The following is a 22,818-nucleotide window of genomic DNA, read 5'->3' as shown; positions in this document are numbered from 1 at the left end:
GAAGGTCTGTGATCTCTGTATGATGCATGAGAGGTTTTTGTCCTGAGTGACCAGTCATTAACATGGTGCTGGTGAGGACGTGAGGCTTTGCAAGGAAGAACAGCTACTTTGCCAAGAAAGCTCCAGCTTGTGGGGCAGGTCACTCAGGTGAGAGTCTGCTTTTGTAGCAGTTTGTTGACGTCTGGGCTGAATAGGACCCACTCCCTTGCTGAGTATTTCCTAGCTAGCCTGAAGGTGTACAGGCACAGTCTGTCAGCTCAGTCCCCACAATGACATGGGACCCCCATCTCTGGACAACAGACAGTGGTCAGGGGAGTGCGCCACAATGGCATCCAACCTGCCGCTTTGGAGCTACTCAGCTGTTTTGGACCATGTCCATCTATGGAGAGAGTCAACTTTATCAGCAACCATAAATGCATGTCTGCTTCCTCTCTAGCCTATCCATTTTTCCCAGAGCCTTACTGGCTCCTTAGGTGAGTCTCACAAACTCGGTTGAGGTGCAGAGGAGCTGCTGAACCCTTTCCTTGTGGCCCCCTTCTGAAAAGTGCTGGGGACTCACATGGTGGATACTTGTCAGGATTTTTCAGCTCTACATCCCTTTCACTCCCACCCGTGACCAGCATTTGGAAACAGTGGAATGTCTCTACTTCATGACAGAGATGTAAAAAATTGCACTAGTGCTTTGACTAATACAGCAGAGAGAAAACCCGATAGCTCTGGCTGCTTGAGAACAACCCATATTCCAACCAAGACAAGAATATCCTTGCCTTAAAAGTCCAAGGTAAATAAGTGAGACTCGGGTCTCAATTCTACACGATTCTCTACTTCTGGGGGGAGCATATAAATAACTTTGAAGATGTAGGGACTATGTCTGAGTAAAGAATGTAAAATAAGGCTTACCATCAGAGCAGTGTGATTTCTTCAGCCCTTACAGTTACCTGAAGTTCTCCATTGTCCATGTTGGAATCCTCTCTTCCTTGTTTATTTGTCACAGTAAAGTAATTGAACCAAAGAAGTTATATCATTTTCTCTCTTGGACTAAATGAATGGATAATCCTCATTTGCATTTGGCAGGCTAACACAGACCATTCACAAGTCTTGACAGATATTGCGTATAATGGTCTTGGTTTTGTTCAGCTCTACTGTCCAAATGTTAAAAGAGTCTCTACACATTACACTCTGTTACTAAAAGACAAAAGCTAAACTGTAACTGAGGTTTCACATCTATGCAGCATCTCCGTGCTCTGCTAAACAACAGCTTGTTCCCCAAGAGATAGAACTGATGAAGCCTGGTTTCCTACAGATTTTTGCCCCCTAATTTACCCTTTCTCACATTAGCTCTGTTCCCACCCATAAATGCTGACTGACCAGTTGGGGCTTGTCAATAAAAACACATTTGGTGAGAGTTCCCTTGGTAAGAGCACCAATTTGAATATTCCTTGATTACTTAACTGCCAATGTTTATAAAACTTTCAGGAAGTTTTGATACTCTTCTACCCCTCTTTTAAATTTGGTTAAAAACTGCCAGCAGTTTCAAAAGGTACATGCAGTGAGACAGACAGATATAGACCTCCCAGCTGCATCATTTCCTTAGGAATTAAGCTAAAAACTTACTAAAAAGCAATTCTTCAAGTTTTTCAGGACTGTAAAAGATGGTCCTTCGCAATTTCAGTAGTCAGAGTGTTAACTCTGATACTGGGTACCATTGCATTCCCCCACTGCCCATTTTGGGATAGTCAGGACTCCCAGTAATCCATTCATTTCATGGATGAGATGGCAGCAGAGGTTAAGTTTCCATGGATTGGCATGCACATAAGGACAGAAATATATCCAAACCCTCCAGGAATGCAGATTTTGATAAAAAGTATTCCAACTCCACATGGGAAAAGAAAATTCTTCCAAACTTAAGATCCACATACAGTGCAGTCACACTCCTCAGCATCCTGACTTGCCCCCTAAATCCAAAACTAGTGGACAAACTCTGATTTGAAACCATAGTGGATCGGCTAAAGGACCTGATGGGAGCATGACTTCCCCAGAGATCTTTCCCTTTGTCACCTGAAAGAAGAGAGAAACTGAGTTCAAGCAATGAGAAAAAAAGGACTTTGGTCTCCCAGGTTAGCACAGCACTTAGGGGACGAGGGATATTTAAGCCATGCACTTTGCCCCCACTGAGGGACACTGCAGTGGAAAGAAGAAAAAGTTGCACCTCTGCACTCTTGCTGCAAACTCCAGAGAGAGTGAGAATACCACCACCATAAGCAGGCATCTACCAAGAAGAAAGCATCTTTCTGAGCACCCCAGTGCTCTTTATATGGTGCAGGCTCATCAACACTGATGTAGAGTGGGGATATCAAAATGCTCTTTGCTGCCATTCTGAACCAGGAGGAGCTCCAGGGCCAGGATCACCCCAAACAGGAGCTCCCATTTGCATAACTGGCAAAAAGGGGAAACAGGTCACAAATGACCAAAGGAAGCCAGAGCAGCAACGTGTGAAGGAAGTAGCTCTACATTGCTCTCAGGCAAACCCCTTGTCCTCGCTGGCCACGAGCTCAGCAGTTTACAAGCAAGTTTCTATAGAATGGGATTCTCTGCACCAGGCAGGCAAAGAGGACAGTGCACAGAAACAGTTATAACAAAAAAGGAGGCTACAGTGACGTAAACTCAAATGTCATGCTGTAAACAGGGGCTTACTGTTGAACATGTCTGCCTTTCATCTACTACTCTGAAAGGATACCAAAGAAAAGCCTGGGTATGAGTCAATCTACACAGAAAATAGCTATGGGAGATAATATTGTAGATTTCTTTCAATCTTTGGGATTCATTCATTTCTAGAATAAAGGATAGACAATATATGAGCGTTAGGTTAGCTGCATTCAGTTCCTTGCTCTTAGACTTGCTGAATGACCTTGAGCAAATAATTCACTGTATTCACCCCTCACTTTCTTTTTGCTACATCACAAAAAGATACTGGAAGACTGAATGCATGGAGAAGAGACTCAGACACCATGGTGATAAGTTCTATACAAAAAAAAAAGTTCTATACAAAAAAAGTACAAGCATATTTAAAGGAAAATACAATGCTGTCCTGACTCTCTGCAAACTATGTGCTTTTCTGATCTTTGAGGAAAGCACATAATTTATAGTGAGTAAGGACAGCATTATCTTTTGGGTTTTGTTCTTTATCATAAAAAATTGCAAAGCAAAAAATGCTTTTTTATCATTCCCTTTTCCTTCTTTGCAAAGGACATGGTCATCTTCTAAACACTGCTCCACATTGAAAGTTAAATCAAGTTATCAGAAAGCTAAAGGTGCATTTATTACATACCAATGTTATGTTAAAATTAAATTTGACCAATGAAACAAACTCACTCTCTTGACTGCAGAGCAAATACCTGAAAAGTATAATCATTGCATGTAATAATTCCACCTTGTGAACTGAGAAGCACATACCACCACTACTCTTTCTACAACAGCCTTTGAAGTACCAGAATGAAAGCAAGTTCTAACAGCAGACAAATGAATTCAGATTCTATCTTTGCTTGCAGAGCTTGAACTGACAGCAAACAGAGGATAACCAACACTACAGTTCATCAGCTCAGGAGAAAGTAGTTGTCACAACTCCAACACAGAAGGCAACAAAGATCTGTAGCAACTTTGCCATTGCAATTCAGGTTATAGACACACAGGACAGATTTTTTTAGTGGGCCTTTTTACTAGTATTTAATCAAAGATGATGTCTGGTAATGCAGGACAAGAGCTCACCTCTATCTACTAGAAATATATTTAACTTATAATGGGAAATGCTGACTTTTGCACTTTGGAGAAGTTCATGGAGAACTGTCTCTTGAGGGAAGAACCCCACGGCATAGCAGGGGAAGGACTCCTCTCTCTCTGAGCAGTGGAAGAAAATCTCGGTGATGAACTGACCAAACCCCCCCATGCCCTGTATCGCTGGGCTGTCGGTGGGAAGGAGGGAGGGTTTGGGGAAAAAAGGTGTCTTTAAGGGTTTATTTTACTTCTCATTATCCTCCTCTGATTTTGTTAGTAAGAAATTTATTTTGTACTAAGTTGAGCGTGTTTTGTCCTTGGAGTGTTTCCTCCCGGTCCTTATGATCCCTCATGACCCCATTGCCGAATGTTTTTTTCCTCTCCTCTGCCCAGCTGTGGTAGGAGAGAGCAAGTGAGCGGTTGTCGTGGATGCCTGGTATTTGGCTAGTGTCAAACCACAACAGCTCTTTAACCCACAGGCTGTCAATGCAGCCCCAAGAGAACTCTGGTTCTCTAAACACTCAGTACACCCTAAAGCACAGGTGGAAAGGAGATGCAACGGACAGATATTTCTGCTACATCAGATAGATCTGCTGGTGATTGATGTAAGCATTTTGATCCCAACATGCTGACTTTCTTTGCTCCATCAGCAGCAATAGCTAGAAATACATTCCATTCAGCATTTCCCTCTAGCACTGCAGTGATTGCTAAAGGGTAATGTAAATGTAAATGGGACAGGAAGGTTCTGCCAAGTAGAGAAATGGGAACCGTAGGCTCTCTGTTAAGATTTCCTTTGTAATACACTGATAATATTCTCTAACCATGGCATAATATTACCTTCACCTCATCCTTTAAGTATGTCTCAGGTGTGTTGAAGACAGCCAAAAGACAAACTGGATATAAATGTCATTGGTCCCAAACGTATTACAAAACTGCGTCTCAGGGATCTTCTTTTAGTAGCAACACAGCCTTTTTATAGACAATAACCAAAACACTAACTAATGCCAGAAGGCTAACAACTAACACCAAAAAGAAAGTACTTCCTGACAAAAATGATGGCATGTAGAGTCACTCTTCTGCTGTGCCAGCTGAGGAGCTGTCTCTCCCTTGTCCACTCTCACTTTAACCCCTCATCTACACTTAAACAAACTTCCTCTGGCAGTCAGGCAGGTCTGTTGTGTCACATGCCTCATTCAGGAAGATGGGGAGCTGACAGGAAACCCCCTTGGCTAAACAAACCCCAATTAATGCCAGCTTGCCATTTTTTACATCTCTGTCATCATCTCTGGTATGTACTAGTGGACAGGACAAGACTGCTGGCAATGGTCACAGTGCTGGCTGCTGGACTGGTCCTTGGAGAGATGGGCTAAATCATCAGCACCTGACAAACCCCAGACCACTCTATGAGATGAACCAAGACACACTAATGCAAGATGCTGACCAGGTGTGGTATTGTTCCATGAACAGTGAATACTGCCATCCTCTACAGGAACATTTAGTATTAAGCCAGAAGCAGTAAGTCATTAACTTCTACTGTGCTTTGACTTGCATTGCTCTCTTCAGACAGAAGCATCTCATTTGGATGTAGTGGTGCCTTAAATCCAAGCTGAGAAGAGACAAGCAGGATAAAGCTTGAGAGCTATTGGCTTTCAATCTCCTTATTACAAACAGGAAGTTGGACACTGCACTACTACCCATCAGTTGCAGACTCAATTCTTCTGCTAATGCAGACAGTTTACAACACAGTGCAGTTTATGCTCTTTGGAAAGAACACTGATTTGAACTAAGTAGTGTCATAGAGATAGGAATACAATTATTCTGTGCCAAATGCCTTTCTTTTACCCATCTGTCACTTAGCTCCACCTGTCCACTCCCCTCCTTTGAGACCTCTGACCTTGGCCTGTAATCTCTGCTGTGATTGTTAATGTTACATTTATAATCAAAGCAACCAAATCAAACTAAAGTAACTCTCTAAAAAAAGTAACTCTTGTATCAGTCTAAATATCTGGTATTTACTCTTCTACACCTAATAGATTCAAGTGTTTAGACTTGCGTATTTATTTCACAGTTCTCTACTGCTGTATTAATGACTGAATACAGACTTAAGTGGACAATTCACATTTTAAAGGAGAGACCTTGTTATGATTTTTACCAAATTCACTTTAGGGTAATGTGACAGGTATTTTGCCACACAAACCTTACTGGTCTCCTCTCTTGTGTTAGTAAAAAGGAATTGGGTATGCTCTAAGCAGAGAACACCAGAAAACAGGGGTTTGTGCCATTTTTCATTTCCATGAGTCTCCCTGTTCATTTACTTTTGAATAGCATGGAATATGAAATCATGGCTCTCCCCCTCCATGCAAGAGGTCAGACAGGTCACCTACAGCTGTGCAAAAGATGTGGAGCTTTTTCTTTGGTCACAGGAGACCAAGGCTTAGTGCAACCTGCCTGAGTCAAATACAACTAATGCCTCAAGTGCCAGAGCTTATAATCATTAAAAGTATCCCAGAAATTAAAAGCACAAACCTGGTATAAACAAAAGTCTGGCAGTGAGGAAACCACCTTCTTTTGAAAGACTGTTTTGACATCTGACAACAAACTATTCAGATTCTGAAAGAGAACCTCATTTCCATCCCAGCACTCTGTCCTCTTGAGAGCCTGGAATGGGGGGGTGGAGGGGAGGTAAAGGCAAGAGACTGAAAAGTGACACACAGGGGGAGTAACCTTCCAGAGATAATCAATGGGTTTGCAATGAGCAGCCGACGCTACTGAATATTGATTAGGCAGTGCTGGCAAGCTCTGCTCCGGGGAGGTCAGCACTCCTGCCAGCTGCCTTGTGTGAACACAAAGGAGGCCTCAGCAAAAGGCAAATTGTAAATGGCAGGTTTTATATGAGAGGCACCATTCAGGCCCTCAGCAGAGGAAGAAACCCCAGAAGTATGGTCACTGCACGAGCAAGCAGAAAGCAGCAGCAGTCCTGCCAACTTTTGTTATTGCACTGTGCAATACTATGTGTACCCTAATAAACTTGTTTTCAAGATTATCACTAGCAAATATGCATGATACTATGAGTTGCCACAGGTTTCTCTTCCCTAAAGTTTTCACACATGTGAAATGGGGTGCTTCCACAGACATCTGCCCTCAGAAGCTCTGCCCAATGTTACACCTCAGTACATGCCAGGTATGAGTACACATTTCAAAGTGATATCATATGCTGGCCTAGGCCAGCTCTAAGCACATCTCGTGCACTTGAAGCAGCACAGCTGTGTGTTAAATGCTCCAACCCTCTCACAGCACAATCTGTTCTTATTGTCTCATTCAGTAGTGAAGATTTTAGCTTTTTAGTATTTTTTAAAATAGAAATAGTTATATATTAATTTTATTATTACACCCATTGGTAGATATATATATAGAATTTATATAGCTGAGGAAATTAGCTATTAGTGATTAAAAGTATATCCTACCTTTTTAGAAGCAGACAGTCTTTTCTCATAGGCTTTCTGTGGAAAGAGAAATTGTGACAGTCAGGGAAAAGAGACCTGGAAACAGTGTTCTTTAAAACAACCAACCAACCAACCAAAAATTTAAAAAAAAAAAAAGGGGGAAAAAAAAAAAGGAAGAAGAAGAAAAGAAAAAAGTTCCAGTTTCTGCCTGGTGTAACTCATCTGACTTCAGTGGGGTTGTCCCAGAGTAGATTCCTCCCTCTGTCTTTGCCAAAAAGAAAACAACAGGAGCCAGCCAAAGGCATCTGCTTTTGCATTTCCTCAGTGAATCTGTTCATTATACTTTCCTGATAGAGAAGTTGTAAACAAAGACACTTCATGATGCTGCATCGAGCTATCCATAATTACATTGTATGTGCCTCATCAGCAGACATGCTTCAGGGCACACTGCAAAAGCTTTTTATGTATTCAGGACTCTTTCTGAGAGGGTGGGTTAAATGAAGAAAAGGAAAAGCTAACAGTTAGAAAAGGAAAACCTAACTTAACCTAACCAGTTACTTAGGGAGCAGCTCTGTATAAGAGGAGGAGGGGAAACTTTATCTACACACACTGCAAAGAAAAGATGAGAGCAGAATTCCTGGCTATCAGTACCCCAGTTAGTATGTATGCGTTAATATTTTCAGCATTTCTCTTTAAGATCACACACCCTCTAAAACAGTAATCACATTTTGTAGTGCTACCACATGAAAACCTTAGTCTGGATGGGGATTCAGAAAATTTTTTTGAAACAAATAGTTCAGTTTGGAATCTCTCTGAGGCTAACTTTACATAAATGGCCAACCGTGCTCTGACTCCACAGTGATATAAGTCAGGTGTAACTCCCTAACTCGTGAGCATTAGAAAATTCTAGTGTCATATCATAAGCAAGTCCTAAACTCTTTATTGCTTAGCAGATCAGCTTAAAGTGCTTGGCAGTACATGGTGCAAGTCATTCTCTGAAAAAAAATTCTGTTTATCTTGTAATAATGTACTAACGCTGTCTTGGATGTAATTAAGTCCAGCAGAGTATAACCTTTCTGCTGAGAACTTTGCTTTTAGAAGTCTGGAATCTGACACTAGAATGTGTTTAATCCACACCCTGTATAGAAGTATTTGTGTCTGAAAAGAAGAACTTGGAAAAAGAAAATTCTTTAAGATAAGCAACACCCAGGTGGCAGGGGAGGTAGGCATTCAAAGGTTGGAAGCTTATACTGGTTTGGAAAGTGAAGCACAGACAGAGGTAGCAAGCAAAGGTGAGCCTGGGTTGGTGGAGAAACAGTGCTGTGGTAAATTCTACCTTGTACTACCTATATGCACATATAACTTATTCAGCTGCAAAATCACAATCTTATGTTTGTTTGGGTTTTCATAGAAGTAATTTTTTGAAGTGAAGAGGTAATAGAAGTTGAACTATATCAAAATACATTAAAAATAGCACTTAAAATGTTGAATTGCTTTGAATGCTAGATTTCAATGTGGACTATGGAACAAAACAGTTTCAAAGTGCATACACCAAGACAGCATTTTGATAGTTTAACAGCAAACTGGAAGATATCTAAACTGTGCAATCCTAATTCTAAAAATTTACTCTATATCCAAAGTTTTCCTCTGTTATTTTCAGTTACAATAGAGCTAGAGACCATAAAAGGAAAAATTCAGGCAGCTCTTTTCTGAATGCTTGTTACATAAAGGTAAAAACTGTCAGGCTTACGTCACTTGACAAGTGTTCGCAGATGAGTAATTACAGCTAAACAGCAGTACCTGCCTCTAGAAAGGGCTGGACACACACACTTTCTTAGCCACTGTTCAAGTGACAATGGATGCAACATATTAGGGAGCAGCCAGTGACAACAGTGTGCAGGTGACTGGGGAAGTAACCTACCCATTTCTCATTAGAAAAGCCAAAACCTCTGCCTCACTTGGGCCCCAAGGTTTAGCATCTTACATACAGAGCATATCCCAAGAATACTCTAAGAGAAGCTGCCTCTGAAAGAAGTGGTTACATGGCAACTTTTTAAAATCTTGCCTTAAGAGCTGTATACTTACTCCTCATGTCATTATATAAAAGTTGCTGGCATTTATTTCCCAGGCATCTTATTCATGAGCTTGCCCTTCATAGAGAAGAAAGGAAGCCAGGAAGAGACATGATCAGACCATGTCAGAAAACTTTCAGCCAAAGCTTAGTCATTCCATACAAATTCAGAAAGATTAGAGACTTGTTTAGCTGGAGTTTCAAGGTTGTTCAATTCACTGTAACAAATAGGAAAGGATATCCAATGTCACAAAATAATACTCGGCAGCAAAATTCAGTCACTCCATAACAGCTTTTGTAAAAGTCCTCTCAGCATTTATAGAAGTTAATTACTATATTAATAATTAACAGCATATTATCTAGCTATTCAACTCCACAGATGTTAAAGTCTTTAATGGTGGACAGGACCACCATTCGGTCATTCTGGATTACCAAAGGTATCCATATTGTGACTATTGGCACTGGGAAATCCCTGAGACCTGCAGGAACCTACTTGTGGCTTCTACAAGAAATTTTCACCAGACCTTGCAATACACAAGAATAGGACTGCAAAACCTTTTAGACTTGTCTGAAGGAATCTACTTCTACAGGTCAAAAAGTCTTTACAGATTAAGTTTTGAAAAATTCCTAGTAATGCCAAGGAAGAGAGCCAATGGGCACCCTTTGGCATTATTTTGGCTTTCACGAGAGCCTTAGTGTAGCTCCAGGAGTGAGTCTGTTCTGAAGAAAACCCCCTGTGGAAAACTGGGTGAGATGCACATATTGCCCCTTCAACTGTGAAGCTTAGACATATGGATGTATATAATGACCCTCCAGCTGAACTGGAACCTGAGCCACCAGGCGGACACCCATCCAGGACAAGTACACAATGCTCACCATTTCTGTGAAAAACCAGTGAAAAGTACTGTGGGCACCATTCACAGGGCTTTCAGCCACAGCTCCCCTCTGGGCAAGTCTTGGTCTGGGCTGCAAACAAGGCTGAAATACAGAGCTATATCTGGCAAAAAGTGCTGTGTTTCAAGTGGCTTGGGATCAAACCCATCCTGATTTGCACCCAAACCACAGACAATTTCAGGCTTGCTCGTAACTTAGACAACTGTTGCTGAAGGGTTCACAAACTTTAGTGAACTTGGCTTGAACTTTGCATTGGAGAGGAAAAAGTAAAATAAAATTTTCAAGTTGAAGGTTCTGCCTTAAGACATTTTGCCCATCTCCAATACTGATGCCTTACAAAACAACAATTGACATTCTATTTTACACAGTGATCCCAAACCCCAGTCCTGATACACGTTTTCCCAGATTTCTTTTTCTGTGTGGACCTCTCCCACCTCATTGGTTTCACAGAAATTATGATCTTTAAGATGAGGTTGAAGATCATCAGCTACAGTAACCCTGCAGGCTATGCATAATTCCTCGCTCACAGAAGTAAAACCCCTTCATCTCAAAACACTTACTTAAGTAATGATAATGTGGTAACATTCTTTAAGATTTTCCAAGGCCAAATGAAAAATCATTTTCTATTTTTAAAGAAAGATACAAAATTATATAACAGAAGAAATTAGAAAATTGATCATGGTCCTGTCAGTAGTAGTAAATCCAACCTTAGGGTCCCAGATTCTATTATGTGCCTTTATTTACTAGTCTGAGATATAGATATACAGCTATAGATATTCCTTTGCAGTACACGAAGGTCATGGCAGCTTTGAATCTTCCTAGATGCAAGCACCTCACTGTTTTCCTGGAGAAGTGCATGCTCTTCTCAGGGAGGTCCTTTCCCTCAGTTTCAGTCTCCATTTTCAGCAAACTCACTTAAAACCTGTATCTTAGAACAGGCACTGCAGATCTGGGGAGCTTTAAGATAAACTGCAAAGGGGTTCATAAAGATAAGAAGAAGGGAGAGTGAACCATCTGTAACTATAGGTAACTCTTGAAGATATAACTGTTCAAATAAGTAGAATTCAATTTAAAGCAAAATGAGTTTATCCCCGAACAATGAAGTTTCCTGAAATTTTATCTAAAATAGACTTCAACACTATCTACTTTTCTCCATGCTAATTTTTAGCCTGTTCTGTCAGCTTCTTTCTTTTTATGTAACTCCCTATTTTTTTCATGAAGAATTACCATTTTTATAGTGGCAGTAGTAAACCAATTTTAAAAAATAGCTTCAGAAACTTCACTCTGATATTCTGAAAATAAAACAAATAGAGAAAAAAACCCCACTACTAATGTCTTCTAAACCATTTCACATCATCAAGAATCACATATTTGAAAACAAAGTTGTCAGATTTCTGAGGAATATAGTTTTGATTCTGCACACTTCTATATGCCATTGCATAGTCACTTTTCAAGTTTTGTACTTAACCTGAAGAACTGGCAGGTGAAAATAATTCCTGTCTCTAACCTTCTCTTTTTCATCTGACGATAATTCACTCCTGGTGCTGCAGGGGAAGAGGAAAGCAATAGCAGGATCAAAGAGAACATGTAAATAACCTCGAGGCACTAGGGTTTCTCCTTTGATCTACTGAAGCAATGACATCTCTCTGATAATTTAACAGAACAGTGCCTGAATCTTTTCGTAGCTGGTGTATATTTTACAAAACAGGCCCTGACCTTGTCTAGGTAGGTTTGGTTTTCTTGGAAAGACTTTCTGACAGCTAGTGAGAATGGGCTATACTCCCATGCTGCTGGGTGAATGACAGTGTAAGGAAGTTCCAGGTGACCAATATCCACACTTGTTTCTGCACTGCTTGTGGGACTGTGCTTTGAAACATGGCACTTCCACGGAAATGAAGATTTACTGGGGCAAGTGAAAGAGAAATTAGGTTTTCAGGCACATCTACTCCTTGATTTGTGCAACCTGCTAAGAGTTGTGTTGCTACAAGTGTGTGTGGGTGGAAGAAATGTACTAATAAACAGGCAGTTAGAGGCTGGAACTGCTAAAGGCATAAGCACTAACAAAAAGGGCACTTAAAAGCCAAAAACAATTGCGAAAGCTTCTCAGCAATGTCCTACCATTTTTTTTATTACACAACTCTAAAATACATCTAAAAACTTAAATGTTCCAATTATTTTTGGTGGTTTTTAACTTACAAATTGCAGATGTCATTCAAATTTAACTTCCCCTCTCCTGCTAATGAGTAGGCCATTTCCCCTCCCACCTGCTCTTTGTAATGCAGGGAAAGCTACAGGTTGCTGCCCAAATGGGAGACTTGCTATGCAAGGCACACAGACACATCCTTTCTCTCAAAGAGCTGCATATTCCCGGTGGGAATAAACAAATTTTCCCCTAAGATGAAGAACTGTTGCAGAGATGAAGCAGTTTATCCAAAAGCCCTATTGAAAGCTTGAAGCAGAAACAGGAGTGAACCCAAATCTTCAGTGTGCCCACTCAGGACTGTGTGCATTTCTTAGTCTGGAAACTATGAACTTTACTGCATTGGAAATGTACAGCTGGTTCGAGCACATGTGGGAAGACAGTGCTGTGGGATGGACATGAATCTACAGTCTGTGTTTCCAGAGATCAGGGCTTGGACTAAAACTGGCTCCAGCCAGGCTGCTGCTCCCCTGGGGATCCATGTCAGTGGTTCCCAAGACAAATAAACGTTATTTGCACAGGACTTCTGAACACAGGAGAGTGGAGCTAAAAGTGACAGTCACCTAGGTCTGACAGATACTCAGAAGCAAACAGTATGAAAAAGAGCACACATCCATGGAGAAAAAGATGTAGGCAGAGTCCTGGTTTCAGTAAGATTAGAAATTCTGTGAGATCACACTGAGATCACTTTTTTTAAAATTAGTGCCGCCCTGTGTTGTCACCCTCACAATTCAACAGGCAGTTGTCTTCTTAGGAGAGTGACAAACACTGTTCTGCTGGGCAATATGAAACCTTCCACCATTTATGACTGCTACAGTTCCCAGGATATCTTGTGTAAAGATTTGCTCTGGAAGCCTTTGCCTGCTTCTAGCAAATTTTTTTCTCACCCTTTCTTTCTTTTTTTTTTTTTTCTTTCTCTCTCTCTCTTTTTTTAGGAGGTTTTCCCCTTCTTCCATTGCATTTTGCTGATGTCAGTCCCCCTGCACTCCTCTCTGCTGGGTATCTTGGCTGCCTGTTTATGTGGGAAGTGAAATGAAAGCCTGCACTTTTCTGATGAATACAGCTATACTCATGCATTTAGAATTTTTATTTGGACTAAGCAAAGAAAAAAGTCAATCCAGCAGCTATTATAATCAGCATCTTTTACAAGCTGATCCAAGCTCTAAAACACTTGAAAGATGATTGACAAGTCCAAGGATGAAAGATTCATTGTTTAAGAACTTTTCACTGCAAACTGGTATTTCAGTTTTCCTCCGTAGTTACAGCACCTGAAAACTTGGGTTTTTTTTTTTAATCAGACCCTTGTGAGGCCACATGCCTAATGGAACAGGCATTTCAAGGGGAAAAATGCCAATTTGAAAACTTTAACTGGCAACATTATGAAAGTTATTGTCTCCTGAGCATTGACATTAATATTTTTTCCACATTCTAGCTTATCACCCACGCGCTTCTCACCACACCTTAAGGTCCTGGTCTCTCTTCCAGCAGGGAGAGACTGGCTACCAAACTGTACTAGGCTTGTCCATTGTGCTCATAGGATTATAGCAAATAATACCAAAAAAACCCTACTTATTCATATGGAAACAACATTAATCCCTTCTGCCTGCCCCACCCCATAACTTTGTGTCTGGGCATGAAAGCTATCTGTCTGCTTTGGCAGCACAGAAACATTCACAAAATGTTTTCCAAATACTAGGTTTTCTCCCCCTCCCCCCAATTCTTTTTAGTTTAGCTCTGAAGGAACACACAAAGTATAAAAAAGACTATCACATTCTTTCCCATATAATTTAATATAGGGCATTGATACTGCTTTCTGGGGAATAATATCAAATATAATTACCAGGAAAAGGTAGGGAATACAGAAGGAGCTATAAATGAAGCTGTATCTTTTACCTTGTTAATTTCCTGCCTCATACATGCCACCAGAGTACGTTGTTAATCAGTATATGAGGTTTTAGTAAATAACTTTGCAACACATCTTACTAGCCAGCTTTTCCAGATGCTGTCCATGGGATAGATTCATATCACCATGAACATCCACCATGTAAAATATAGGGGGATGCTTTATTGATCTTGTCTGTCTTAGTGGGTCTCACTTATATTAACACAGAAAGTCAGCTCAAATGGCTGTGAAAACAGCAGTGCTGACTTCAGCTTTTGTTATCACATCTGGCCATTAAACCCTGTGGTTCAGGGTGGTGGCTGAACATCCTGTGACACTCTCCCTCTGGCAGAAGCAGAACCTGCTGGCAGAGTGTGGATCAAATTTTTGAGTGGTAAACCTGGCTGGACATCACTTGAAAATTTGCCTGTGAACTTGGGTCTGTGCTCAGAGCTTGCAGCTATACTATGTAAATAATTCTATATGTATTCCATAATTACCTAGAAGTTCTCTAAACCCCAACACTGCAATCTCATCTATTGCATAAAGACAGGAAAGGTGAGCTTCCAGGGTTTATCCTGCCATTTACTTTTGCTAGAATCTCAATGTCAGTCCAATTATAACAACCACAATCAAAATGATACTATTTCCTGTAATGTATAAATAAATTCACTGATTTCACCCAAAAACAAAGCTAAGAGTTAGAGAACAAAACTTGCCTTTGAATAAGGGAGAAATTCAATATATCTTTTAAAATGAAAAGTAAAGGGATAAAATTTACTTGCTTTTTGTTTGCTTGTTTTTAATTATCCATATTATTTTACATCACTTTTACAGAAACTGGGGTTGATGGCTCTACAAAGAATAGCCTTTTTACACTTAGACACGCTCTTCCTCAGTACAAATGTAAGTTTCCAAAAAAATCAAACTCAAGTGTGTAAAAATAATACTTTTGTTATTATTTGGAAAAAAAAATTATTTCACTTCTGTCTCCTGACTGGTAGAGTGATCTAGCTAACTTTTAAAACTGCCCTGCCCAAGCATTCTTATGGGTATTTATGCACTGTCCTCTCTGGCAACATATTATTAAAGGTTTTTAACAGCCCAAATTCTTCTTTATTTACCAATTTTCATCCAGATTTGTAAATAATCACATTCAGAGCACTACACTTGAAGCATCAAGTGAGAAGTTTTGTTTCTTTCCAACATCAATTCTACTTTTCTTCCAACAGAAAATATCAGGAGGAGGAAAAAAAATACAGCACCTCCTTAGATTTCTGTAATAATGAGAAACTTTCTAGGAAAAGCATCAAATATTCCAATGTGCTCAAGACGTGATTTGTTCTCAGTCATCTGCTTACAGGTTCTTAATCCACCCTGTTACTCTGTTAGTCATGCAGGATTTCAGTCAAATTTTTTAAGCTAATAATCAAGTCACGATTCAGTAAGAATGTTCTGCCCTGATTCACGAGGTGCAGTGCTGCAGAAGCCTGCAGATTGTTACAGGAACTGGGCTTAAATTAACAGCAAAAAGAAAATAATGCAGCTTTGATTGATAGTGGTTTTTGAGAACTCGTAGCTGAGAAAGACAGTTCCACTGAAAAGTAGCTATTGAACATACATTCTCCCATGTAAGTGAAGGCATGATAATTTTAAGAGAATGAGATTGTAAAAAATGGATGTGGCTGACTTTTCCAACAATCATTCCCCAGGTTTATAAAGAATGTTTCAGAATTGTTCTGCATATCAATCTTTCACAGCCTGCAATCTGAACACACTGCTTGTAGCTCAGAGCTAGATCAAGGAGATGGCTTAATGAATACTAAAGATACTGGAAAAAATTAAATTCCCAGCTTTTTGCAGTGGGGAAAGGAGGAAGTCAAAATCCCCAGCACATGCTGAATGGTTTACACTGCCCATAAAGAACTGAATCTCTGCCCAGAATGAGAAACCAGTCTGAACCAAGCTCACTGTCAGGTTCCATACATTCCAGCTTTCCCTCTCATTGCTTTGTCTTTCTACAGCACTTAGCTCTACCCAGCACTGCAAGTACTATTCCAGTATAACACAGACTGTTTAAATATTTCTAGCCCAAAGGAATCCAGAAAATTGGAGCAAAAATTAAAGGAAAACATATTCAGAAACATTACTCCTAAACATAACAAGCCCCATATAACAGCTTATGATATTTTAGGAGTTAAGTGTATCTAATCAGACTGTTCACCCTTGGAGCTTGATCCTAAATAAAATATTGGCAGTTTTGACCTAATGAGTGATGGAGTATTCTGGCTGACAGCTTAAAAAGTCAGTGTTCCAAGGGGAGGGGGAAGGAAATATTTAGAGCTTCCTGAAAAACATCACTCTTTAGTTTCTCAAGTTGCACTTTTTAAAGCCCCTCCTTGGCTTTTACTCTGAGGACTGAAGACAAACAGTAGGCTTCAGTGGAGTTCCATTAGCAGCCAAACAAAAAACACTTTACTGAGAAAACATGTATTTCTGCAAGCAGCTAACCCAACAGAGTCCCCTTTCCTACAGCTCTGCAGTTCTATAATGTAGAAATGGAAACATTTTACAGTATTTCTGATGTTTAATGAGGGATAGTTTAATGCAGGAGCCTTTCCCTCAGGAGGAGCATTAGCTAAGTCTGTTTCCACTCCCTGACTACCTACTTCCATTAATTGTTACCTTCCACATCACTCAAATTTTGCTGAGATAGGCCAGAGTGTTCAAAACTTGTTAGGAAGGAGTTACAGATGCAGCAAGACCACATAAGCATATCAAATAACAAAAACCAAACAAACTACAAAAACACCAAAACCAAAGCCTTGTAATTTCCAACAAACACTTATGGTAGCTGGAAAATAGGTGTGAAGGGAGTCAGCCAGTTCTCCTTGCAGAATTTTTGATCCATGTGTGACCTACCAGGACAGGACGGAATAGCCACTGGTTAAACTCCTGTCCAACCCTCTGTATCAGGGTCCAGCTTCTTCCTCTGTCAAAACCTTTCTGTGACCATAGTAAGTCACATTGAAAACAAACTCAAAAAGACATAGAAACCTCAAACTTGGTTTTCCAGGCCCAACATTCTCATGCTTAAAACTTACAGTAGTTAAATGTTCTCAGCAGAGTACATGAAGAGTGTTAAAACCAGCATAGCAGCATGTTTGGCTGACAACAATTGCATCTAACCACAACAAAATCATTACAAGAAGATATACCTAATAGAATAGTCTTCTCTCCTTTCACTAGACCATTTCCTTAGGGGCTGTTCTGTGGAATCCAGAGGCAACCTTCTCCTGGAGAAACAACCAATGTCTTACAACTTCCAACCTGCTGACATGGAAAACACTAGTGACTGACAGTGGACTCAATGCCGACACCACAGTGGTAAGCATCAGCTTCCTATTATTATTTCCTGGTACACCTTTTTATACTCTTTCTTCACATGCATAGCAGGTGTTGTAGTTGATTAGCAAACCATTTGCAGGTGCCTTCTGCAATCAGTCACACATGTCTGCAGTCTCTGCATTCTTCCAACAAAGTGTTTTATTTCTCTCGTTTAGGGTCACACCTGTAACTTATTTAGGTTTAGGTTGCTCACAGCTTTTTCTTATCTTACCACAAGTGACATCTCTAGAAGTGGCCACACTTTCACTGACAATCTTTCAGAAGTCAGCAACTAAGCTGGCAACTAAGAAATAGCTAAAAGTTCTGCAGCCTTTTTTTCCTCAAAAGGATGGCAAAAGAAGACTACACTTCCTTATGCTAATGGCTAGAAAATTCATTCATAGTGTAGGAAAACCAGGCTACTCTTTCCCCTTGGAAGGTATTCATCCCATACTGTTGCACAGGCTATCCTTACCATTGCAACATATTTACAGGGAAGATAGTCCAACCTTACAATGTTTATGATCAGAAGTAAAAATCAAAATAAACCAAGAAATGAAATAAAACTAATTTCCTATCCCCTTTACAGGCAATGAACTGAGCCAAGGACAGCAAGATAATGAACAGAGAGTGATAAACCTATTGAATAGCTAATCTATTGAATTAAGCCCTTGTGCCCTAAACCATAGGACAGTGATTTAATGTTTCACTTGGGATCTATTCTATTAGGTTTATGTAGCACGGAGAAGTTCATAGCAAGAGCAGTTGGAAGCTCTGTAGAACCTAGTGCTCAAAAATATGTACACAGACAAGAAATTGGATTGCAGATATCTCACCATTATTTTGCCTTTTATGTAGATTATAGAATTTAAAAAAACAAGTGAACTGACAGAAAATGCTTAAGGTATAGTAAGCAATAGGGAAATCACATACATTAGCCAGCTGGTTTTGATATTCAGAGGTATTGAATATTACTGAAGTACTGTAAATTATTGAAACAGAGAATTAATTCAAATAAGCTTATGTCAAATCTGAATTAAAGCCTGCTTTTATTTTTAGAAACTTTTAATATTGTTCGTTATCTCTCTTACAAGCTTAACATGTTAACTATTTTCTGTTTTGAACAGTTAGTGGGACATGGAATCAGTGTGGAATATGATGTCCATCTTTGTGGGTATCTTTTGTCTCAAAATGTTTCAGAAATCTGTTATATAAGCTAGAGATAAATCAGCTTGGTAAATCAATATAAACCATTCTTATAGATTAAAGAAAGGAACTGCCCACAGGAGAGTGCTCTAACTTAATAACTTATTTTTACAACTTTTCTAAAGTTCAGAAAGCTGATTCCTTCCTTGTGAGCAAGTGTCTTTAGACACAATACAGGTAAGCAATCACAAACTGGAAAACAAAGAGACGATTTACGATGGGAAAAGCTAACACTAACTGAATGAAGAGAGACTATGTTTGGCAGGTGAGAAACTAGATACTGATCTGTGTGCACTCTCATGCAGTTTGGTTACAAAATAATCAAAGTCCACCTGCATGAAATAGCAACACATGCAATAAAAATGTCAGGGGAGCACTGTTCAAGTGTGAAGTCTGGCAGCAGATCTGCCCTCACAAGGTTTGCAAATCAACATTGCAGATCCAAATGGCTTCATTACAAGTAAGGGCTGCTCTGTGTGAAACCTGTTAGATCAAGGAGAGAAACTCATCATTTCATAAACAGCTTGAGAACACTAACTTGGGTAATATATGGAAGATTAGAAAAGCTCCATCTACAGCCAAGCTGTAATATTTACCCACTTGCATCTTAGTACAGAAGCAAAAAGCATAATTTGTTAAGAGGCATCTATAAATGAGCATCTGACCAACCTTTCTTTTCAGCTGCCTGAGATTTGTAAATGGGGCTTGAAAAGAAGTACTGGTTGAAAGCATAACCTTGGTGGCACTTGGAAATTTTAGAAAGATTTGAAGTCTCTTCCTTCATCCCCACAAGCCGTGGAGACCCCTGAAAATGGAAGCCTTCTTCAGGGAAACATGAGTGAGAAGTTTCCCAGATGGCAGTCTACAAAGATGCTTCTTGAACTCTGACAGGCTAATTGCATGTGTTCCCATTACACATAGGTGGAATTTGATTATTTTGTAACTAAACTTCATGAGAGTACACTCAGATTGGTTTCTCACCTGCTAAACACAGTTCATCCTCATCCTGTTCATCTTAGTGTACTGAAGGGTGAGCACAAAGGACATGTAACCCTTGCACAAAGGACATGTAACTTTCTGGGGGAGCATTGATAAGCAGTTATAAGGAGTCCCTGATCTTTTCCAAGTCATGAGCACCCGGGACACTGTCTGTAGGCAAGAACTAGAAACATTTAGATGTATAGGGGATGTACACAAGCTGTTACAAAGGGTGCCTCTGTAACACAGCAGCACCATTTCAGTACTGCTGCCTCTCCTCCCCTCCCACTACAGCAGGATTGCTAGGTTCTGCCAAGTTACAGAACCTGAGAAAAAGCAACACTGTGCTTCTTTTATTCTTGTGAGGGGGAAGGAGAAAAAATTAGCACTTTTTGAATGGATTAGGACTTGGAAGAGATTTAAGTAATGGAAGAGTGTCAGGAAATAAAAAATGGGGTCTCAAAACTGAACAATCTTTAACAAAGCTCAGCAAGAAAGAAGCATTAATAAATTAGAGGTTTAATTATCCTCTTGGATTAGCTGGGGCATTGTAAGGTTCTGAGAAAGCTTTCTGAAGCAATTTGTGATTTTAACAGAAGCTACATTACCTCTCCTCTCTCTACTTTATTATAGCATGAATTGTTCCTTTCCAACTCTAAAAATTTATATGCACTGTGCAAGTATACTGCTATATGCAAGCACATAAATCACAGACAGAAACATCTCTTGTAGCTTACATATTTTAAAAATTCTTCCTGTCATTTAAAAACTATCCATGAAGAAATGGAACAATCATTTATCCTACAGGATAATATGCACACAAGACCTCTGTGTGCAGACCACTCAACATTTTGTTCGCAGCTCACAATTAAACTACAAAAAAATCTATGCACAGGCAGTGAGTTCCAAGTACTGAAGTTGTTGCACACACCCAGATCAACTACTAGATCTGTAGCCACAAATGAGGTTCTGCCTCATTCTGTAATACACGTATGGCTCTGAAAACCTACAAATTCAATGGCTACAAATAGGTCAAACCACAAGAAAACCAATCAAACCAATTAGAATCCAGACAAGGTGCAAACTTCCCCACCCTGGATCAGCACTCCTCAAAACTATCAGAAGTGTGTGTTGACCAGGACTCTGCCTCTGACCTCTGCTCTAGGGCAGTTTACTCCACGCCCATCTCTGTGTGGATTCCTACCCCTTTTCAGTCAGCCTCACAAAAGATCCCTGAAGTAAGCAAGCAGAAAAATTGCGAGAAAAAAAAACATATGAAAGGGTCTCTATCTGCCCCCTAATGCAAGCAACTGGCACCGCAGGATAAATGCTACACACAGACAAGAACAAAGACTCTACAAATATGGACTATATAGGCAAACAAAGCTATCTAGCAATCCAACACATAAAATTGTTAGTACTGTTCAGTTTACATTTTTATATTGTAGTCTTGTAGTCTTGCATAGCTATGCTGTCAAAAACCCCGATGTAGCTACTGCCCCAAAGCTGCCATGCACAAAGAAAGGAGATGCTGCTGCTGAGGCACCACCTGGCCCCACTCCTGTGGTCTCCTCCCCATCACCATCATGGATCTCCTCTGTCACATACTTCTGAAGAAAAAACAGTCAGTAAATATTGCCTTGCCATTTGTTGTGATCTGTATGGTGATCTGCCCATCAACTAAATGCCTACAACAGTAAGATTTGCATAAAGAATTAGACAAAGAAAGACCTTTCCACATTCTAGATTTACTAACACAACCTTGTTACACCACTGTAACCACCAGCATTTGAAGCTCAAATGTCCCAGTGCTTCTCTGCTGAAACCTAAAAGCTTAAATCATATCACTTCTGTAGGATTCAATGTTTCTTTGCTTGGATCTGAACACTGCAGTAGTTTTCTGCAGGGAGTGAAATGGAATGAACTATAGCATTTATACCTGGTCCATTTCCTTGTTGCTTCCTTATCCAGTAATAGATTAGGCAAAAGTATTTTTATCAGATGTGGCCAGGTCAAATTTAAAATAAGTCCCACCACAACCTAAAAAACTCCATTATATTTGACAAAGATGTTCCAAACCCTCATCCAATTCTTTACTTTTATAAGGTTCACATTTTCAGAATTAAAATACATTCTAGTGCTCATCCAACACAAGAGATCAATGTAAACCAGTAAAGAACATGACAAGAAATTTCACCTAGAAATTAATCTAAAATAATCTTGAACCCCTTGCAATTATGTAAGGGTATACAGAGATAAACTGGCTATCAATTACCAATGTAGTGCTTTGTATAGTACTCCATTACTGGCCCCTACAAGTTTTCCCGAGTTGGATCACCTGTTTCTGGGTACAATATCAATATTTACAATGCTCCCACTACTAATAAACCATGAAGGAAACTGTATGGTACATAGTAATGAGTTCTCAAATGCTTCAGCAGAGACTTTGATCAATTTCTAATTTAAGCACATAGAAAATTAACTAATAATATCACAGATTTGTATTAAAATATCTTACCTTGCAGAGTTGCAACAACAGCCAGCATGTCAGGTACGCTGTCTGAGTGAATTTCACTTTCATATATTGTTCAGGCAAACAGGTACGGTACATTTGTACCAAATCCAGCTCTTCGTGGACAACATTACTCCCAGCATTACTAGTATCTTCTTCCCCACCCTCTTGTCTTCCTTTTTCCTCTTCTGCTGATGCACCCAAACATCTATTGAATTCCATTTTAAAAAGGTCCGTCGTGTCACACCCCCCTGCCCCCTCCTTCTCCACAAAGCCCTGATCTTTCCAGAGACAACTCGGGAAAGTTTTAATTTCAGATCAGTAATGATATTCCCTGATCCTCCAGAAGAATGTAGCCTTGTCTTTAAGCCAACCCAGAAAGTTCAGGCTGTGGTAGAATAAACTTTCTTTAAACTGTATTGGCTCTTTGCCTTTCACTTATTAAACAACCTCTTGCAAATGTGTGTACAGCTA

The 22,818-nt window shown here is 39.9% G+C and overlaps 1 protein-coding gene across 1 annotated transcript in view; it reads right to left on the bottom strand.

Moving 5' to 3' along the window:
- Positions 1-22,497, bottom strand: part of ARHGEF4 (Rho guanine nucleotide exchange factor 4) — a 213,581-nt gene extending 191,084 nt beyond the window's left edge. Inside the window, exons 1-2 of the mRNA XM_085069766.1 lie at positions 22,351-22,497; positions 7,236-7,271 (exon numbers count right to left, since the gene is read on the bottom strand). Of these exons, the coding sequence (XP_084925892.1) occupies positions 7,236-7,271; positions 22,351-22,443 (129 nt within the window). The 5' untranslated portion in view covers positions 22,444-22,497. The remainder of the gene's footprint in view (positions 1-7,235; positions 7,272-22,350) is intronic.
- Positions 22,498-22,818: the final 321 nt, after the last annotated feature.

This window comes from Lichenostomus cassidix, chromosome 9 (assembly GCF_008360975.1).
Source record: "Lichenostomus cassidix isolate B80296 chromosome 9, HeHo_3.0, whole genome shotgun sequence".
Taxonomy (NCBI): Eukaryota; Metazoa; Chordata; class Aves; order Passeriformes; family Meliphagidae; genus Lichenostomus; species Lichenostomus cassidix.
The sequence above is the reverse complement of the archived record's forward strand: the minus strand, read 5'-3'. Positions and strand labels throughout refer to the sequence as shown.